General features: G+C 38.2%; 1 protein-coding gene across 1 annotated transcript in view; it reads left to right on the top strand.

Moving 5' to 3' along the window:
* The window catches only part of TENM2 (teneurin transmembrane protein 2), a 553,850-nt gene that overhangs the window by 468,244 nt on the left and 69,606 nt on the right, over nucleotides 1–16,000 (top strand). The window contains exons 11-13 of the mRNA XM_053956612.1: nucleotides 1,463–1,657; nucleotides 7,012–7,212; nucleotides 8,759–8,944. Coding sequence (XP_053812587.1) covers nucleotides 1,463–1,657; nucleotides 7,012–7,212; nucleotides 8,759–8,944 — 582 coding nt within the window. The remainder of the gene's footprint in view (nucleotides 1–1,462; nucleotides 1,658–7,011; nucleotides 7,213–8,758; nucleotides 8,945–16,000) is intronic.

Here is a 16,000-nt window from a genome sequence, read left to right as displayed (position 1 = left end):
GCCAAAAAATGTTATACATATTATATGACATGCAGCCCATTAATATGGAATTAATTGGAATAATTCTCAGCACTCTAAATTTTAGCTAACATTTCAGGTTAGAAATCTGAATTTTATTTTTTCTGATCAATTTTTTCACCTATCAAATAAGAAAATTCACAAAAAAAATCTGTCCGGAAATGTGTTTTTTGCAGCAGATCAATGGGACAGCTAAGATTAATAAGGATTGCTGGGCTGAACAATGGAGAAGTTGAATAACTGGACCATTGCACATTTCTTTGCAGGAAATCAATTACTTGGGTTCTTCTTGATCATTGGGGTTAAAGGGATAATAGAAGCCAAGAAGACATTAGGACCTTTTAATGATTAATAGTAGCTTTTGAGTATATTTTTGGCACTGTAACACTGGGTGTTCATTTCTAATTACTTTGAAGAGGGAAAAGACAGGGAAATACTTTTCTGTCTTTATCAAACTGCATCAGAGAGAAGAGCACAAAAAAGCTCCAAGCTTTTCTTAAAGACTCACTTCATCACTCCCATTTTCTGTTATTTCTCTGTTATTTTTTCCATTTTTCTGGCCAGTGACCACACACCCAGTCTTTGACAGGCACAGAAGTTCACAGATTGCCATGTTCCCAAGGGAGACACGAGCACATGGGAGTGAATATGACTTAGTGAAACATTTATATGCACCTGGGTTTTAATCAAGCACTTGTTTCTTTCCATTGCTCTGCATATGTACAACATCAGATTCCTGGCACCCAAGACCTAATGACAACTTCTGTTATTCGTAGCTTCACTTCATTTGCATAAATGAATATTTGCTCAGGATGTCTTACCCCCTTAACAACACAGTAGTGAGGGGTAAGGGTTAATGGTGCTTTCTTGCCAGTACACACAGGGTAAAAGCTGTCACTGGGATCCAGGGAAACAAGGCTCAGCAGGGACAGTGGTGGCAAGGTGCATTTGGAGTAGCTGAAAGCTTGTGTCATTCTTGTGTTCAAGATTCTTACACTGAAAACCAAAGGGTCTAAAAAGGTTTGGGGACATTACATTAAAGAAGTGTCATGGCAGAAGAAAGATGCCATAAAATAAGCTGTGGGGACTGAATGTTTTGTGTTCTATCTATGAAAATTGGATGTTACCTAGAGAAACAAAGCAGAGTAATGTCAAACTCAAATATGTTCACACTACCTCATTAGTTATCCCAAACATTATTAGTATTATCCAAAGAATAGGAGTTGTATTCTCAGAATGCTCAACACATATGTGCTTTATTAAATAGCAATCAAATTATTTGTTTGGGAAATTAAGAAATGAACCACTACTAATTATATCAGATTTTTCCCCCCAGAAACGGAACATATTTGAGTGTAAGTGTTTGATAGTGGATTTTTAGTGCACTTCTGCATGACTACATGCATGACCCTGTGTGTTGTTTTTCTTTCATTCCATTTTCCAGCTGCCTGCCCCGTTCTGTGCAGTGGCAATGGTCAGTACTCCAAAGGCACCTGCTTGTGCTACAGTGGCTGGAAAGGTCCAGAATGTGATGTGCCCATCAGCCAGTGTATTGACCCCTCATGTGGAGGTCATGGCTCCTGCATCGAAGGGAACTGTGTCTGTTCTGTGGGCTATAAAGGAGAAAACTGTGAGGAAGGTAGGTTATTTGGTTTTTTCTGTTGTTAGTTTGTTTTCTGGGTTCGGGAGGTTTTTTGTTTTTTGGTTTTTTTTTTTTTTTTTTTTTTGTGGAAAAAGGGAAAAAATGGAATAAAAATCTAAGCATAAAACTGCTGTAGCAGGTAAAAGAGGGTAAAAACTTAGTCCACCACAACTTTACTGATCTATCAGAGTTCAGACAAAACTTCAGACCTTCTGTATACATTGCTTTGCAGTATTAAGAGTGTCTGCCACAAGTAAACCTGAATAATTCCTTTGCTGAAGAGCAAAGAAAAATCTTTTCTTATAATGTTTGCTGAACAATTTAGATGTGAAATGCAGAGGAAAAAGAATCAGTGGTTGACAAAATTCACACAAAGCACATATCAATCACTATTAATGCAGAAACTGATGAAAAATATTTGAAAGACTTGGATATCCATGTTACTTACAGACTTAATGTGGGGCAAATTACTCCTGTGGCTGCAATCATATGGGATTAAGGAAAGGTAGATGGCACACACGAACAATAACTGTCCTTTAAATGCAGAAAAGCTATTCAGATTGAAGGTGTCCAATTCCTTGAGTATGTAGAATGAACAATTTTTTTAAAATAACCCATGCAAAATGTGGTCATAGATTAAGCTCAGTAATGGTTGTATCCACAGAGTTTCCCGCTAGAATGCACAATGTAAATTGGACTGCTTTTCTTTTTAAAATATATTACTGTGCTCCAGAGTTTATTAATCCTCCAAAGAGAGAAGCAGCTGGAGTACTGAAGTGATAGGGCTGGGCTGTCATGCTAGTAGGACTGAGGAGTCTCTCTGGATTATTCTGAATGGGTTGCAGATCTGTATTGATACTGTGTGTATCAATTTTCATCTTACCCTGTAGTAAACAGCTCTCTCTCCCATCAGAAAAGAAAGGGAAGAAAACTGTGGATAAACAAACCACTAAGGCCTTTATTCTCAGGACTGCAGTCATCACCTTTAGGACAAGATCTGGAATTAGTCTGAGTGAACTTGTGGTAAAAGGAAGAAACCAAAGAAACCAAGAATCCTCACTGGTGGGACTGCAATTGTTTGTTCAGTTCATTCCTGTCACCTTCTTCCACTAAATCCTCCTTCCACACCAGCTGTTAGAGCTTTGCTCTAGAATTCAGTTGAAGCCAAGAGTTTTTGCATTGTTTTTAATGGATTACATTTTAAACTATATCCAGAAAATGCTATAATATCTTTTTTTCCCCTTAGAATTTATAGTTCTCAGTTCACCCTGAGTGTGTGATACTAGGAGATCTTCAAAAATTATCTGGAATGCCTTGCTTTAACTATCATTCTCATGAAAATCAAAGATGGAAAAACTGTCTTTAACATGCTCTACAGCACCCAGTCTATTCCCCAGGACTGCAGAACCTCTCTTTCTGGTACTAACTGCAATTATTTGCTTGGTCTCATTAAGTTTCGTACATTTCATCATATTTTCTGTTGTTGTATAAATCTTGTGTTATTAGAGAGATTATGGTAGAACAGCCTAAAAGGATCTTTGTTTCATTTAATTCAGGAAATTTTGCCTTGCAAACCATTCCTCCCTCACTTTGATTGTAATTTCCAGGTACTTGCATGGAGTTCTCTCTCTGCTTTCAGTTCTCTAGAATGGCTGTGGTCTGTCTGGGCCATGGATCCCCTTGGATCTATCTACCTTGGATCCCCAAGCTCCTGTAAGAGAAGTAGGCTCCTGTAGTGCTTAATCTTTAATCTTTAATCTTAAATCTTTAATCATTCCTCAGGTGAATGTTTGGAATGGTGAAGCAGAGACATCAGCAGCTCCAGAGAAGTTTCTAGAAAAAGCCAGTGCAGGCCTTTTTGCAAAGGTATTGGGTTAACTCCAGCCAAAATTGGGAACACAACAAAACAGTCAGTCAACAGAGCTTTTTGGGAGGTGAATGGCTATGTGAGATGAAAGGACATACATTATTTAATCAACACTGTGTTTGGAAGTTTCTTCCTAAAAAGATAAATGGATTACAAAGGCAGGAGGTATTGATTGCAAACTTGGAAGGAGCCAATAACATGACAAGAAAGGTTAAAGCAACCTTTTGCATGTATGATTGGGCAATAAATAAGTCAATGAATTAATTTGCAAATAAATAAAAATCAACCACCATGTTTCTACTCTAAAATTCCATTTCTTTTGTATATTTCTCACATTAGTTTGAGTGCTATGGGAGAAAGGCTACCCTATGAAGTGGTGTCTGTCTAATTAATCATCTAGTCTTAGTTAAAGTTTTTGCATGAATAGAAATTTGACACTTTTAATGGTAGAATGATAGAAATAATATTTCTGTATTTCTATGTCATATAGGAAATCTCCTCTATTGATTTGAACTTCCAAAAGGAATGACAAAGGTTGATTCATTTGCCATTTTCCAACTAGGATATTGAATTAGAATAAGTGGGTCAGCAATTTTTTTTTTCTTCCCAATAGCTTTTTATTTCTGATATTCATCATGGTTATATTGTTCAAACAATTTACCTGAAATGAAAGTGACACCAAAATCAATATTTTTGATGCACAATTTTTGCAGCATAAACACTGTTTTTCTATTAACAAATTTGCACGGAAGATGAAGTGGGGTATTTGTCAGGCTTCATTCAGCCTGCTTTGGGGGGGACACAAGTGAAATTGCCAAATTAGGTTAAGTTAAGGGTGGTTTTCTTGTCACTTTCCTGGTTGAGTCATTTTTCAATGACATTTAACTTCGTAAGTGTAATTCATGGCTCTTTGGGGACTTCATGGTACATATTGTTCAGAAAACTCCTTGACCTCCTTTTTGTCCTTAAGGATATAAATTGCTTTCAGTACCTTTTTTTGTCAAATCTACAGAGGGCCCAATACTAAATGAGCTCTAATGATCTGAGCTGCCAGGGGACAGTGAGTTTGAAAGCCTAACGTACTTGCTAAGGTGCATTCTCCTTTGTTTAAACACCAAAGATGGTCCGTGTATAAATCCTGATTAAATACCATTGTAAACCCTGCTACACCTCAGGGCCAGAACCTCTGCAACAGGAGTCAGTGCAGTTCTATTGCAGGTAATCACATTATGCTAATTTCAACAGCGAGGATCTGGCCTGGGATGATAACTCTGAGCGTGTATTAAAATAGAACGAGATTGGAGCTCAGAGTAAAAACTCCTCAGTTCAAACTTTGAAAGCTGCTACTTACCCAGATGGTAGAACAAAACAGCTGTAAAGCACATTTGTCTAGGACAAAGGTGTTTAGTGTGTTATCCTGTAAAACAAGGGAAAGTGGGGGCTTAGGGCATTGATTGGCTCATTCTGTAGAAATAAATCAAAGCTGCATGAGCACTATAATTCAGGATTGAGGGAAGACAGTTAATTTATATAGCAGAAGGTGATGTTTTTCATATGCTCCACATTCCTTTCATTAGTGCTTTCATTTGAGAAGGAAGATGATACATTCCTGACAAGGAGAGTACATTATGACTTATCATTATCTCCTAAAGTTAGCTGTCCTATAACAATTTCATACACGTATTACCTTTCTACATTTTCTGTTAAAATATATATTCTAAAAAAACCCAGAACAGACCAAGTGTAGGGGGGAAGTAACCTTCATCTTTAAAGTAGATTGACCTAAGTTTTTGTGTACTTTACTTCTTTATTCAATCAGACTGTTTTATCACAGCTCTGTGTCCACTGAGTTCAACAGCAGTTGTACAAAAGATGCATTGTAATCTTCAGACAGGTTATAATTTGGCTAAGCACAAAGAAGGAGTAACAATACAGGACAAGCACTCTGTGCAATTTAAAACAGTTTATGCATTTATCAACTTCGAGGTGAGCCACAAACCAATCTTGGCTTACCTATAAATACGAAATTGCATTATAATATTTTCATGTCCAATTAGCTCAGCTTTAAATCAACAAAAAAAAGAAAAAGCAAATCCAAAAAGATAGCCAATGTCATCATTAAAATGAAAATCTTGTAAGAAATTTTACAGTAATTTATCCCTGTACTACTGTATTCTGAATTCCCTATTACTGTATTCTGATAACTCATTGTATTGCATCTCTAAATGCACCTGTCTCAATCCTCTGCCTGTATCTAATCTATATACTTGCTTTAAATGTTGTACAACTAAATAAAATAGTTTTACAAGACTCTATGTTTATAGAAAAGTTGAGATTTGAAAGATCAAGTAATGTTCACATCAGGTGGAGTGAAAATATCTCTGCCTTAATTTAGAAAGATCAGTTTGGAAAAGATGAGAGATAAATCACTTTCATTATAAACTCAGATCTCCCTGGAGCAGCGAGAGAGAATGCAAATCATTCTTGGTCCTGCTGTTGTGAGCTAATATATACCAGTCATGAGGTGAATTCAAGTTATTTAAGACATGAATTTGACCTTGCCCTTCAAATCCACAGCAGAAGGCACTTGGTAAAGCCTCCGTGTGGGTATTGGCAGTAAAGCATAGTATTGTTAGACAGATTCATCATATAAGATAAAAATTTGGAAACTCATAATGTTACTGATAAAGTTCATTTGAAAGACAGCTTGTAACCTTCCTTTATAGGACTGAAATAGCAACGGAAATTCCATTGCATCATTTTTCATCATAACTATTTTCATTTTGTTGTTTCTGGGTTGAAATCCGTATCTGTGTCTGGTTTTACTTCTTTAAGAGAAACAATCTCCTGCTTTGGAATATGTGTTGAAGTAACCAGGGCTCTCATTTTCACAGCTCGGCTACTAATGGATCATGGATCAAACATTCACAAGTGCCTTAATGATTAAGAGTCGAAATGAAGCTGAAAGCCACTGACATTCTGACTTCTGTGTACTTGAAGTGGCTGTCCTAATGTTCAAACAATGCTCTAACATTGTAATAGTAATAATAGCAGTTTTTATAAAGATACTTCAAATAAAAAAATCCTTTAAAACTGCAAATTATTAACTTATTTCATACTTGAAATACAGTGCATGAGTCATTGGAGCTTCAATGTATTTCCGAAGAAATGTCTCCAGGTTTATGTGTGGAACTCTGACTATAGATAAATATATTGAAGTGCTATTTTTAAGTCTTCATGTTCCTCCACCACAGCATTCCTGCCGTAAACTGTCATTGCACAGTCAAACCCTGCTTGATTTATTTCATGTAAAATACAAATTACTTCACTTTCTCATTCTCAGACCAGGTGTTAATACGACTTGGACAACTCCCTCAATTTGCTCTACTTATCCCCGTGGTCCAGACTTTCCAGAGCGCATTTTCCAAACCCCCCAGTGGCGTGAAGTGACCCTTGTGCACACGGCTTTTGTTTCCTCCTGCAGTGGACTGCCTGGACCCGACGTGCTCCAACCACGGGGTGTGTGTGAACGGGGAGTGCCTGTGCAGCCCGGGCTGGGGAGGAGTGAGCTGCGAGCTGCCCAGAGCCCAGTGCCCCGAGCAGTGCAGCGGCCACGGCTCCTACCTGGCTGACACGGGGCTGTGCACCTGTGACCCCAACTGGATGGGCCCCGACTGCTCCGTTGGTAAGAAAAGCAGCTCTTTCCTCACTTTGCAATCATGTTGCTGCTTTGTTTCAAAGTATGACAAGTTTGAAATGCAGTAATAATTGGGGAAAGTTGTCTTTGTTACACGGTTGGGCTTGTTTAATTTTGTTGGGAAGAACTGTGGATATACTGCTATATGTATTTTCATGACATTCTTAATTTGGTTAGGAGTTTGTGCTTTGTTCTAACACTGTTTCTCTTTTAGACTGAAAAAGTTACATAAGTGTACTTCTGTTTCCCAACTGTAAATGAAAATATCCTATCGTTTATGGGAAAAAAATACAGGGAATTTTGCTTTTACATTGCCAGTTGAACCTTGAGATGGTGCTGTAGGTTAAAACCAAGTCTCTCAAAATAGTATTTACATTTTTCACAGTTATTCAGTTATTTCCTAAGGTTAATCAGCTGGAATACCCCACCAGTGACATGAATATCAAGATGTGTTTTCTGCTTTATGGATAAGCAGTCAGAAAAATTCAAGAATAAGAGTTTTGCTGCCACATTCTTTGGTGATGCGTGGGGCAAAAGGCCCTTCTGCTTATCTGAAATTTCAGCTGGCAGAGAACAGTAGAATTTTTGGAGTGAGACACCAGATACCTGGCCATGTTAGTAACAGGAATACAAAAATCTCTCCTTGGAAAGTGACTTTTACCCATCATTCTAAATGACCCTGATTTGCTGTCATTCTCTGCCAAATGAGTCTTAGGTAAGTTTCAGTCTCAATTCTTAGGAAATCAATATCTGTCAAAATCCCCTGAGGTCCAGGTTTGAGTAGGGCAGAGCCTCCTGCTCGCCTCCTTTGCTGTTGGGGACGGCACCTCTGGCACGTGTTTGTGTCTGCGTGGAGGATGCAGCTCTGCAGGTCAGTCCAGTGCACATTAGCAGGTTTTTTTTTAAACTGATGCCTTGGAGTGGCTACCTAGAGCAGAGGCTAGAAAGGTTAAGAGAATAAAGTGGGTATTTATTAAAGGACTTCTACAGATGCACCTTGGGCAGTCAAAAGCCTCCGAGGGGCTACACCCAGGATGGGCAATGGTCACAAGTTTTTCAGACATTTTAAGTTTGGTCTATTTGCATATCAGGGGTTAATTCTCCAATTACAGCTTCAGGTAGTGAAGTTATATACCCCCAGTTTGCTCCCCCGAAATTCACTTTTGTACTTTTCATGGCCTAAGGCTGTAGAGCGTCCTTGAATTTCAGGCCTAGAGGAATTGTTTCTTCTGACCAAAATGTGCAGACAGTAGCTAACACTTTACATGGAGTTTAGAGTTATGTACTAATGCAGTGCAGGATTTGAAACATATAAAGGCATTTATATTAAAAAATATAAAAATATAAAGACATTTGAAAAATCTTAAGACATCAAAGCAACTTTTAATTCAGTTTGCTTTTAAAGAAAAATGAAATGCCGGCTTTCATCAGAATGTGAGCAGGCCAGCTTTCGGGAGTGTAGTTTTGAGCAGAGGCGTTGCTGTGGTGCTCCCTTGCCCCCGAGGCCGGCTGTGACTGCTGTTCTCTCTCCTAGAAGTGTGCTCCGTGGACTGCGGCACCCACGGCGTGTGCATCGGCGGGGCCTGTCGCTGCGAGGAGGGCTGGACAGGAGCGGGCTGTGACCAGCGTGTGTGCCACCCCCGCTGCACAGAGCACGGGACTTGTAAAGATGGGAAGTGTGAATGCAGAGAGGGCTGGAATGGGGAGCACTGCACCATTGGTAGGCAAACGACAGGCACCGAAACAGGCACATATTGCTTTCTTTTCATAAATCGTAGAGACATAGTTACTGTCGTGGACTGTAATGGGCTGTTCCCTTAGGGACCCAAGTGCTCTCAGATATTAACCCTGACTCAAAATGTTTTGAGGGAAATGCAGGTAGGCTCTTGGAATCATTTCAAATCAGTAACAAACCAGTTTATAGAGAAAAAAAAAAACATACAAAAACAACACAGCAACAAATTCCACATTAGTAAGTAAAGATGAAAAAATGGTACCATGTGTGATATCAACAAATACAACTCATGGTACTAGGGATGATATCTCAGTAGCATCTGAACCTGAATGATTTTCTAACCTAACTGAGCATTCCTTTGTGCGAATGGCCTGTTTTTCAATTTCCCAGTCTGACCCATCCGTGCTCTCCAGCTGCTGTACATCACATGTGAAACACACCCCAGCAGCAGCACCCAGAGCAGGGGTCAGTGCTGGGCAGTGTGTGTTCCTGTGGTACAGGAGCAGCTCCCTGGCATTGTCCCCTGCTGTGCTGGGACAGTGGCCCTGGTGTTGGCATGGAGACAATGGCAGCCCCTGGGCTGCTGTGAGCCCCTTCCCTGAGAGCCTGCAGCTCACTGCAGCATCAGCATCACAGTCTCAGCTGGGCTCTGTCAGCCTGGGAAGTTCAAAAAGGTCATCCTTACACAAAGCAATGATGTTCTGTCCTCTCAATTACCATGCTTGAAAATCTACTCGAACAAGGAATTAATTGTTCCTAAGTGAAGTTCTTTATTTTACAAGCAGTCAGGCACTCTATTTGGATTGTTTTGAAAATTTACTCAAAGGAGAAAACTGTTATTTTCTCTGAGCTATAATCAAAACCAGGAAATTCTCAGTGATCACATGCCCTGAGAAGTCTGGGCAGATTTATCTGGAACAAGAGTATCCCATCTAGTGAGACTGTGAGGTTCAGGCAAGTGTGCTTTTCTCCAGAAATTTTTTTTGAGAACTGTGAAGTATGCTCTAGAAAAATCTGATGAGTCCAAATCCAGAGTCATGTTGTTTTCATTATCTTAAAGTGGTGAATTTAAGAAAGAGAAGAGTAGACCACTTGAGATTTTCATGGCAGTCAGGGACCCTAATGGGACAGTCCTATTACAAGTGAATTGTTATTTCTTTACTTAAACGTTTGGTGAGATTCTTGCATCCCTCAAGCTGTTTTTCTTTTTCATTCCCCTCTGATTTCTCTTTGGATATACAAACCGTTTCCGACACACTCGAGTTGGAAACTAAAAGTATACTCCTATTGGAGAGATAAAAAAAAAAAGAAGAAAAATTGATACATATTTTCAGGGCATATCCTTTGATGTTGTGGTGCTGCATGCTTCCTCCACACTGTGCTAATATGATTTAAATCAAAGCTTTTATGACTGAACACTTTGTGACCAGCACAGATGCAGAGTGTTTTTTTCATAATTGCTTTCAGACTTCCATCATATCAACATACCTCTGCTAGATTAATCCAGGCATTTTGTTTTCAAAGTTCTTCCCAGATCTTTACAAAATGCCTAGTGTATAATTTTTTTCATTAAATTCTGTAATAATTGCTTATTTCAGAAGTTGAGGCTTCGCACAAAATTTGTTTTGCTTTATAATCTCTTAGTAATGTGCCGATGTTTAGAAGTAATTAGTGTATGTAAAGTCTTCATTACTGTGCAGACAAAAAGATGCCTTTTACCAAGATCTCAAAAGTAGGCTGAAAACTGCAAGCTGAACTAGTGAATTCTAAAGTGAGATTTTAAGCCTAATTTTCAGAGTTTTGAACTAGATATCTTCCTTATTATTGATGCATATAATCAATTCTTTCCAGAGGAAGGGTGATACTTCTAAAGTGATTAAAATATGCTTTAAGCTTTTTTTGTTTGGTATATATTACACAGATTTTCTTGAAACTTAATGTGGTCCTGTGTGTGGCAAAGATGAGACTAGTGCAGAAAATTCAGGTATGCCCTTCTAGTTATCATGGATGAAGTTTGTGCAGTGAGTAGTTGTGTGTTGCATGCAGACAGAGATCCTTGTGGCAGGCCTGTATTAGTAAGAATTTTCACATGATCATGTCCTGAGGCCATTTACAAAAGCACAAAGGCTGATGCCAGGAATGGGATTGAGTTCAGAGGGACAACTCAGTGTGACCCCACTGGTTCTGAAACACAGAGTTCAGAGTAAAAGGATGGTAAAAGTGATTTTTGTCAGTATTGGTATGAAATTTCTAGAAGTCACCACTGGAAAATTTGTGCTTAGAGTGAAATGATACTTTGGTACAATGATGAGTTGCTCAAGATGTTTTAAATGTTGGTGTGAAGAACAAAAGAGCACTTAAATTTTACAGAAACTCACTGTCAGAGTGCTGCCTTTATGGTTTCGTTTTCAGCTGAAAGTTTGGCGCACCATTTAATGTCAGAAGTACTGAGGAGTGTCCACCTAAAGATGCCACAAATTAGTCTTTTCTGGAAGGTACCTGAAAACTGCACAGGCTGTTTATCCAAAGGCAGGAAATGCAAATCCTGTAGGAGAGGTTATTTTCTGAATTTTCATTTTTGCCACACCTACTCTGAAATGAAGTCAGTAGAAAAACTTGCTTTGATTCCAGTGACTTTAGGCCAAGGCCATTTAGAACAAATTGATCTGTGAGGAAGAAAAGGAGATTTCTGTATAAAAACCATTTTATTTTGTTTGTGTTTCTTTACCAGTTTCTTTGTGCTATATTTATGTGGCAGTGGAAAAGAAATCATCATAGCAACCCGCAGGTATTCAAGTTCATTCAGGATATTTTATTCTATTTAATATCAAATTAGGCTTCAATTTATGCTTGACAGAATGCACACTCCTTGTCATTTCATTGTTGAGTATCTAAGCTCAAAAGTTTTAATAGAACTGCATTTTTCTCTCTGATTTTCATGGTTTAAGAATAGCACTCAGAAAATCCTCCCAGAACAGCAGCGTGAGCTCAGTGTTAGCACAGTGTTTGTGCAAAGCAGCTTTTGCCTGTGTGCAATAGAATTATGTGTAAGAATCAATGCAAATAAAAATGCATGCATGTTCCAAGTCACTCAGATTTTGATAAATCTCTATCCAAATAATATAAAAGTGAAAGGAGGGGGTGTCTGGTCTTGCTCAGCTGCTGTTCCAAGCAGAGCAGAACTTCAGTTCACTTTGCTACTTCAGGTAAGAAAAGCAATTGCTTACTGGAGTGGTGATAAAGAAAATTAATCTTTTCCCAGTGCAAAAATAGACCTGTCAGGATATGTTTATTAAGTGATTACTATTCATTGATTGCAATTATGGAGGAAGTTATAACTAAATAATAGAGGGTAATCTAGATGAAAAAAATATTGGAAAACTAATAACAAAGTGAAAGAAAGGTATAGAAGTTGTTAATCTTGAACCCATTTCATGACAGAAATTTAAGATGGAGGATTTAGCTTTTCCTTAAATCTTTGGAATGTTTTTTAAAACATGCTGTTATAAAACAGATCTGTTGCTTTCACTGAAAATAATATCTGGATGTTTAAAACTGTTGTTTTTAAATGCTTGCAGAGGATGTTCTGCATATAAACTGTCAAGATAGCATTCCAAGGACAGTGTGATATATATATGGAGATCTTATGAAACAGTCAGAAATACCATTTTAAAAGTGTAATTCCATCTGTAATTCATATCCCTGGAGCATGGTCTCTTTATTATCGGTAAAAATCTCAGTGGGAGACCAGTGAAAGCAGAATTTGATCCTAAATATTTACAAGTAAAATTTAAATGTCTGCAAATGGATCTTTTAGGGTGAGCTCTAACCAGAAGGTGATATGTGAGGTTTTCTTTTTAGCTGCCTATCATATTCCCAAGCCTTGCCCTTGTCTGCTCATGTCCTCCATTAGAGGTAGGTGAAGCACTCCTTTTCAGACAGAAAGTCTAAAAAATTGTACTCAAGGCTATTTGGTAATATGGATACTCTGCTGCAGATTTTGATCCAGACAGTTCTTATCTTTTATGTTCTTTTTTAATTTTTTTTTTGATGCAAATGAGCTATACCCCTGGTACAGACATTGAAGCTGAACCTCCACCTGCCTGCCTGCCTGAGAAACACAAGCAGGTGATGAGTCCATCTCTTCAGGCTCTGCTTGGGTTCATTTAGCTTAGAATAGACCCTTAAGATCATCAAGTCCAGCCATAAACCTCACACTGTTCTGGCCCTGGTAGTGCTTTCTGAAATCTAACTCCAGAGCTGCGGGTCAGCAACTTTCCCCCACTGAGTCCTTGGCCCTTGTACTAAAGCTGTCAAATTGGAGAACAAGTTCCTTAGTAAAGAAGGGGGTTGGAAATCTGTATTAGCTCTGTATCTTATCTTCTAAGAATATCTTGAATATAGGAGAAAGATCTAAAAAAAGCTAGGATTCTGTCACCTATATGGTGGAAAATAACCTAATATTTTCACATGCTTAAAAATGTACTGAAAAAAAAGGACTTTGTGTCTAGGATGATTAGGAAGTCTAAGTTATAGTACAAGGTATTTGTGTTAGGAAAAAACATGTTACCAATAAATGAAAAATTGAAGGAGATTGTTCAAGCAAACTGTGAATTCCTCATCAATGGAGTTTTTATCAACCATTTAGACAAACACTTGTCAGGAATAACAGAGGTAATTCATCCTGCCCTGGGGCAGCAGCCTCACCAGAAATCATTGAACTCTATGAGCTGTCTTCCAGTCTCCTTTTAAATGAGCTTAGGAGGAAGCATTCCTTCTAAGAACTTTATTTTTAATGGCCTACCTTAAGAGTTGTGCTGTCATTCCCTTTAAGAATCCAATGCCACAGCTGGAAGTAGGATTGATACTTTATCCAGCCAGGGAGACTGATCTATGTGTTCTGTATTTGCAGAACAATGGGTTGTCAATGTGGATATTGAGCCACTCTGAAACATCCAAACAAGCTCACACCCGGTAGGGAAATACTTTAAATACTCTTCCTTTAAAGGTGAACGCTATGTGGACCATATTCCACCTCTGGTTTTAATAAAAAAAAATGTTTACTAAAAAGATTTCCCCCCTGAGTGCTTTGGGATGACCTTCCCAGCTTTTATACATGTTTATATTTTCTATCAGCTGGGTGGAATACCACAAGTAAAGTGTAAAGATTTAGTTCTTTACCTTAACCTTAAGGTTTCTATTGATTATTGAAACCTTATGTTTCAATAATCAATAGAAACATTAATAATGCAGCATTGTGTTATCTTTGGATATAGCAGGATATTTTTGTCCCATGATAATGCTCTTTGTGTCAAAGATATTTTTTTCTTCTACTACTGATTTCTCTTGTTGTAATTACAACGGTAATGATTCAAAGATGAGGCAATTTTCAGGAGAGATGGAAAGTGTGTGGGAGGAGGCAGTGGAAAGCCATCGTATCTGACAAAGAGCAATTTAGAAGGAGCTAGATATATTAGACTTCTCCAATGGATTTCTAACTTAAAATTAATCTGTAACAGTTTATAACCTATCAAGGCATAAAAAGCCCTCTAACGACGATGACAGGAATTTAGATTGCATGCTCTGAGGCGAGAGGAACACATTTTCTTCTTTTTATTTGAAAAATGCATAGAATTTTTAGGTCATGACCACTTTTCATTACTGCTGATGTAGAAATATGTTGGAAATATATATATGATGACATGACCAAAAATGTCTGAGATGTTGGCTGTTCCTGAATGTGCAGATTCCAGTTCATGCCCTGTATCACACAGTTATCCCACTGTTTTACACCTGGAAGCAGATTTCTCGTGATGCAGCCTTTTGGGAACGTGGTGCCAAGCATTCTTTGGAGTTTAAGAGTTGTTCCCCCTGTGCCTCCTCAGCAAAGCAGAGGATCAGCAGGTACCTCATGAGGCAACCTGAGAGGTTCTCAATTATTTCTGTCACTCACTGCACATCATTCACATTTTCTCTTCCATCATTCAAACACAGAGAGACTCAAAAGGTAGAAATCTTCCTTATAGGGTGGAATTTTGGAAACATATGTTATATCATGTTACATTTTATAACCAAAGCCAAGGAAATGTACTTGTCACTTGGATAAATAAGTGCTCACCTAGTCCAGCATCTCTGTGCTTCAGCAAAGCTGTGACTTCCTGGTAAATAAATATCTGGTAAATAAATTTCTTCTTGGGAATCTGATGCTTATCTTTCCCAGCTATCTGCTATTGAGGTTCTTTGTTGGTTGCCTCATCTTTGTCATCTTTTATTTCTGAATAAAATCTCTTGGCTGTAGAGTCCCCCAATTCCATACTATGGCTCTTACTTGGAATTTCTGCTTCTGGTTTGTAACTTTGCAAATTCCTGTGCTGAAAACTGAAATATTCCAGCTACTTTTGTGGATCAGGGATGAGTAAGATTTCAAAATAATTTCTGTAGCACTAAGGAATCCTGAACTACAATAAGCATCCACTTAATTTTATCATAGCCAAGCAAGGTAGCTGATTATGAATTCTTGCAAAGAAGCATTCTGTGTAGAGATTTATGTATAGTGAGAGTGGTTTGACTTTCAAGGAGTTTAGAAAAAGAATTCCTTTTCATTTACAGAATTTACAGGGGGCAGCTGGGGATCTTTTTTGGCTGAAAGGCAAGCTTATTCATGAGGAAGAACTTTCCTGTTTGCATTCTTTGCTGAGGGCTTCCTTTAAATGATTGAAACATGTCACAGCTCAGTGTCAGAACACTTGAGTAGCTTTTTTCTTTCTCTTTTTTACAGGATATTTGCAGAACATGACCTTATTTCTTTCCTTTCTAGCCCAAAAAATTTAATGAGTATGTTTTCAGCTAAACTTCCTGCATTTTGTCTGGAACTTCAAAGGTGCACCCAGAAGATCCTGGTGAATAGTTTCCCAAACTAAAATCACATTTCTTTTTTCTCCTTTTGGAGGGGCTTCTACATGAGTTATATTGATTTTCTGGCCAATTCTTGAACTCTGAAAAGACCACAAAAAATGAGGGAGGGCAATCAATCAGGGAGCT

This window comes from Vidua chalybeata, chromosome 15, assembly GCF_026979565.1.
Source record: "Vidua chalybeata isolate OUT-0048 chromosome 15, bVidCha1 merged haplotype, whole genome shotgun sequence".
NCBI classification, from domain to species: Eukaryota; Metazoa; Chordata; class Aves; order Passeriformes; family Viduidae; genus Vidua; species Vidua chalybeata.
This window is presented reverse-complemented; position numbering and strand designations above follow the sequence as displayed.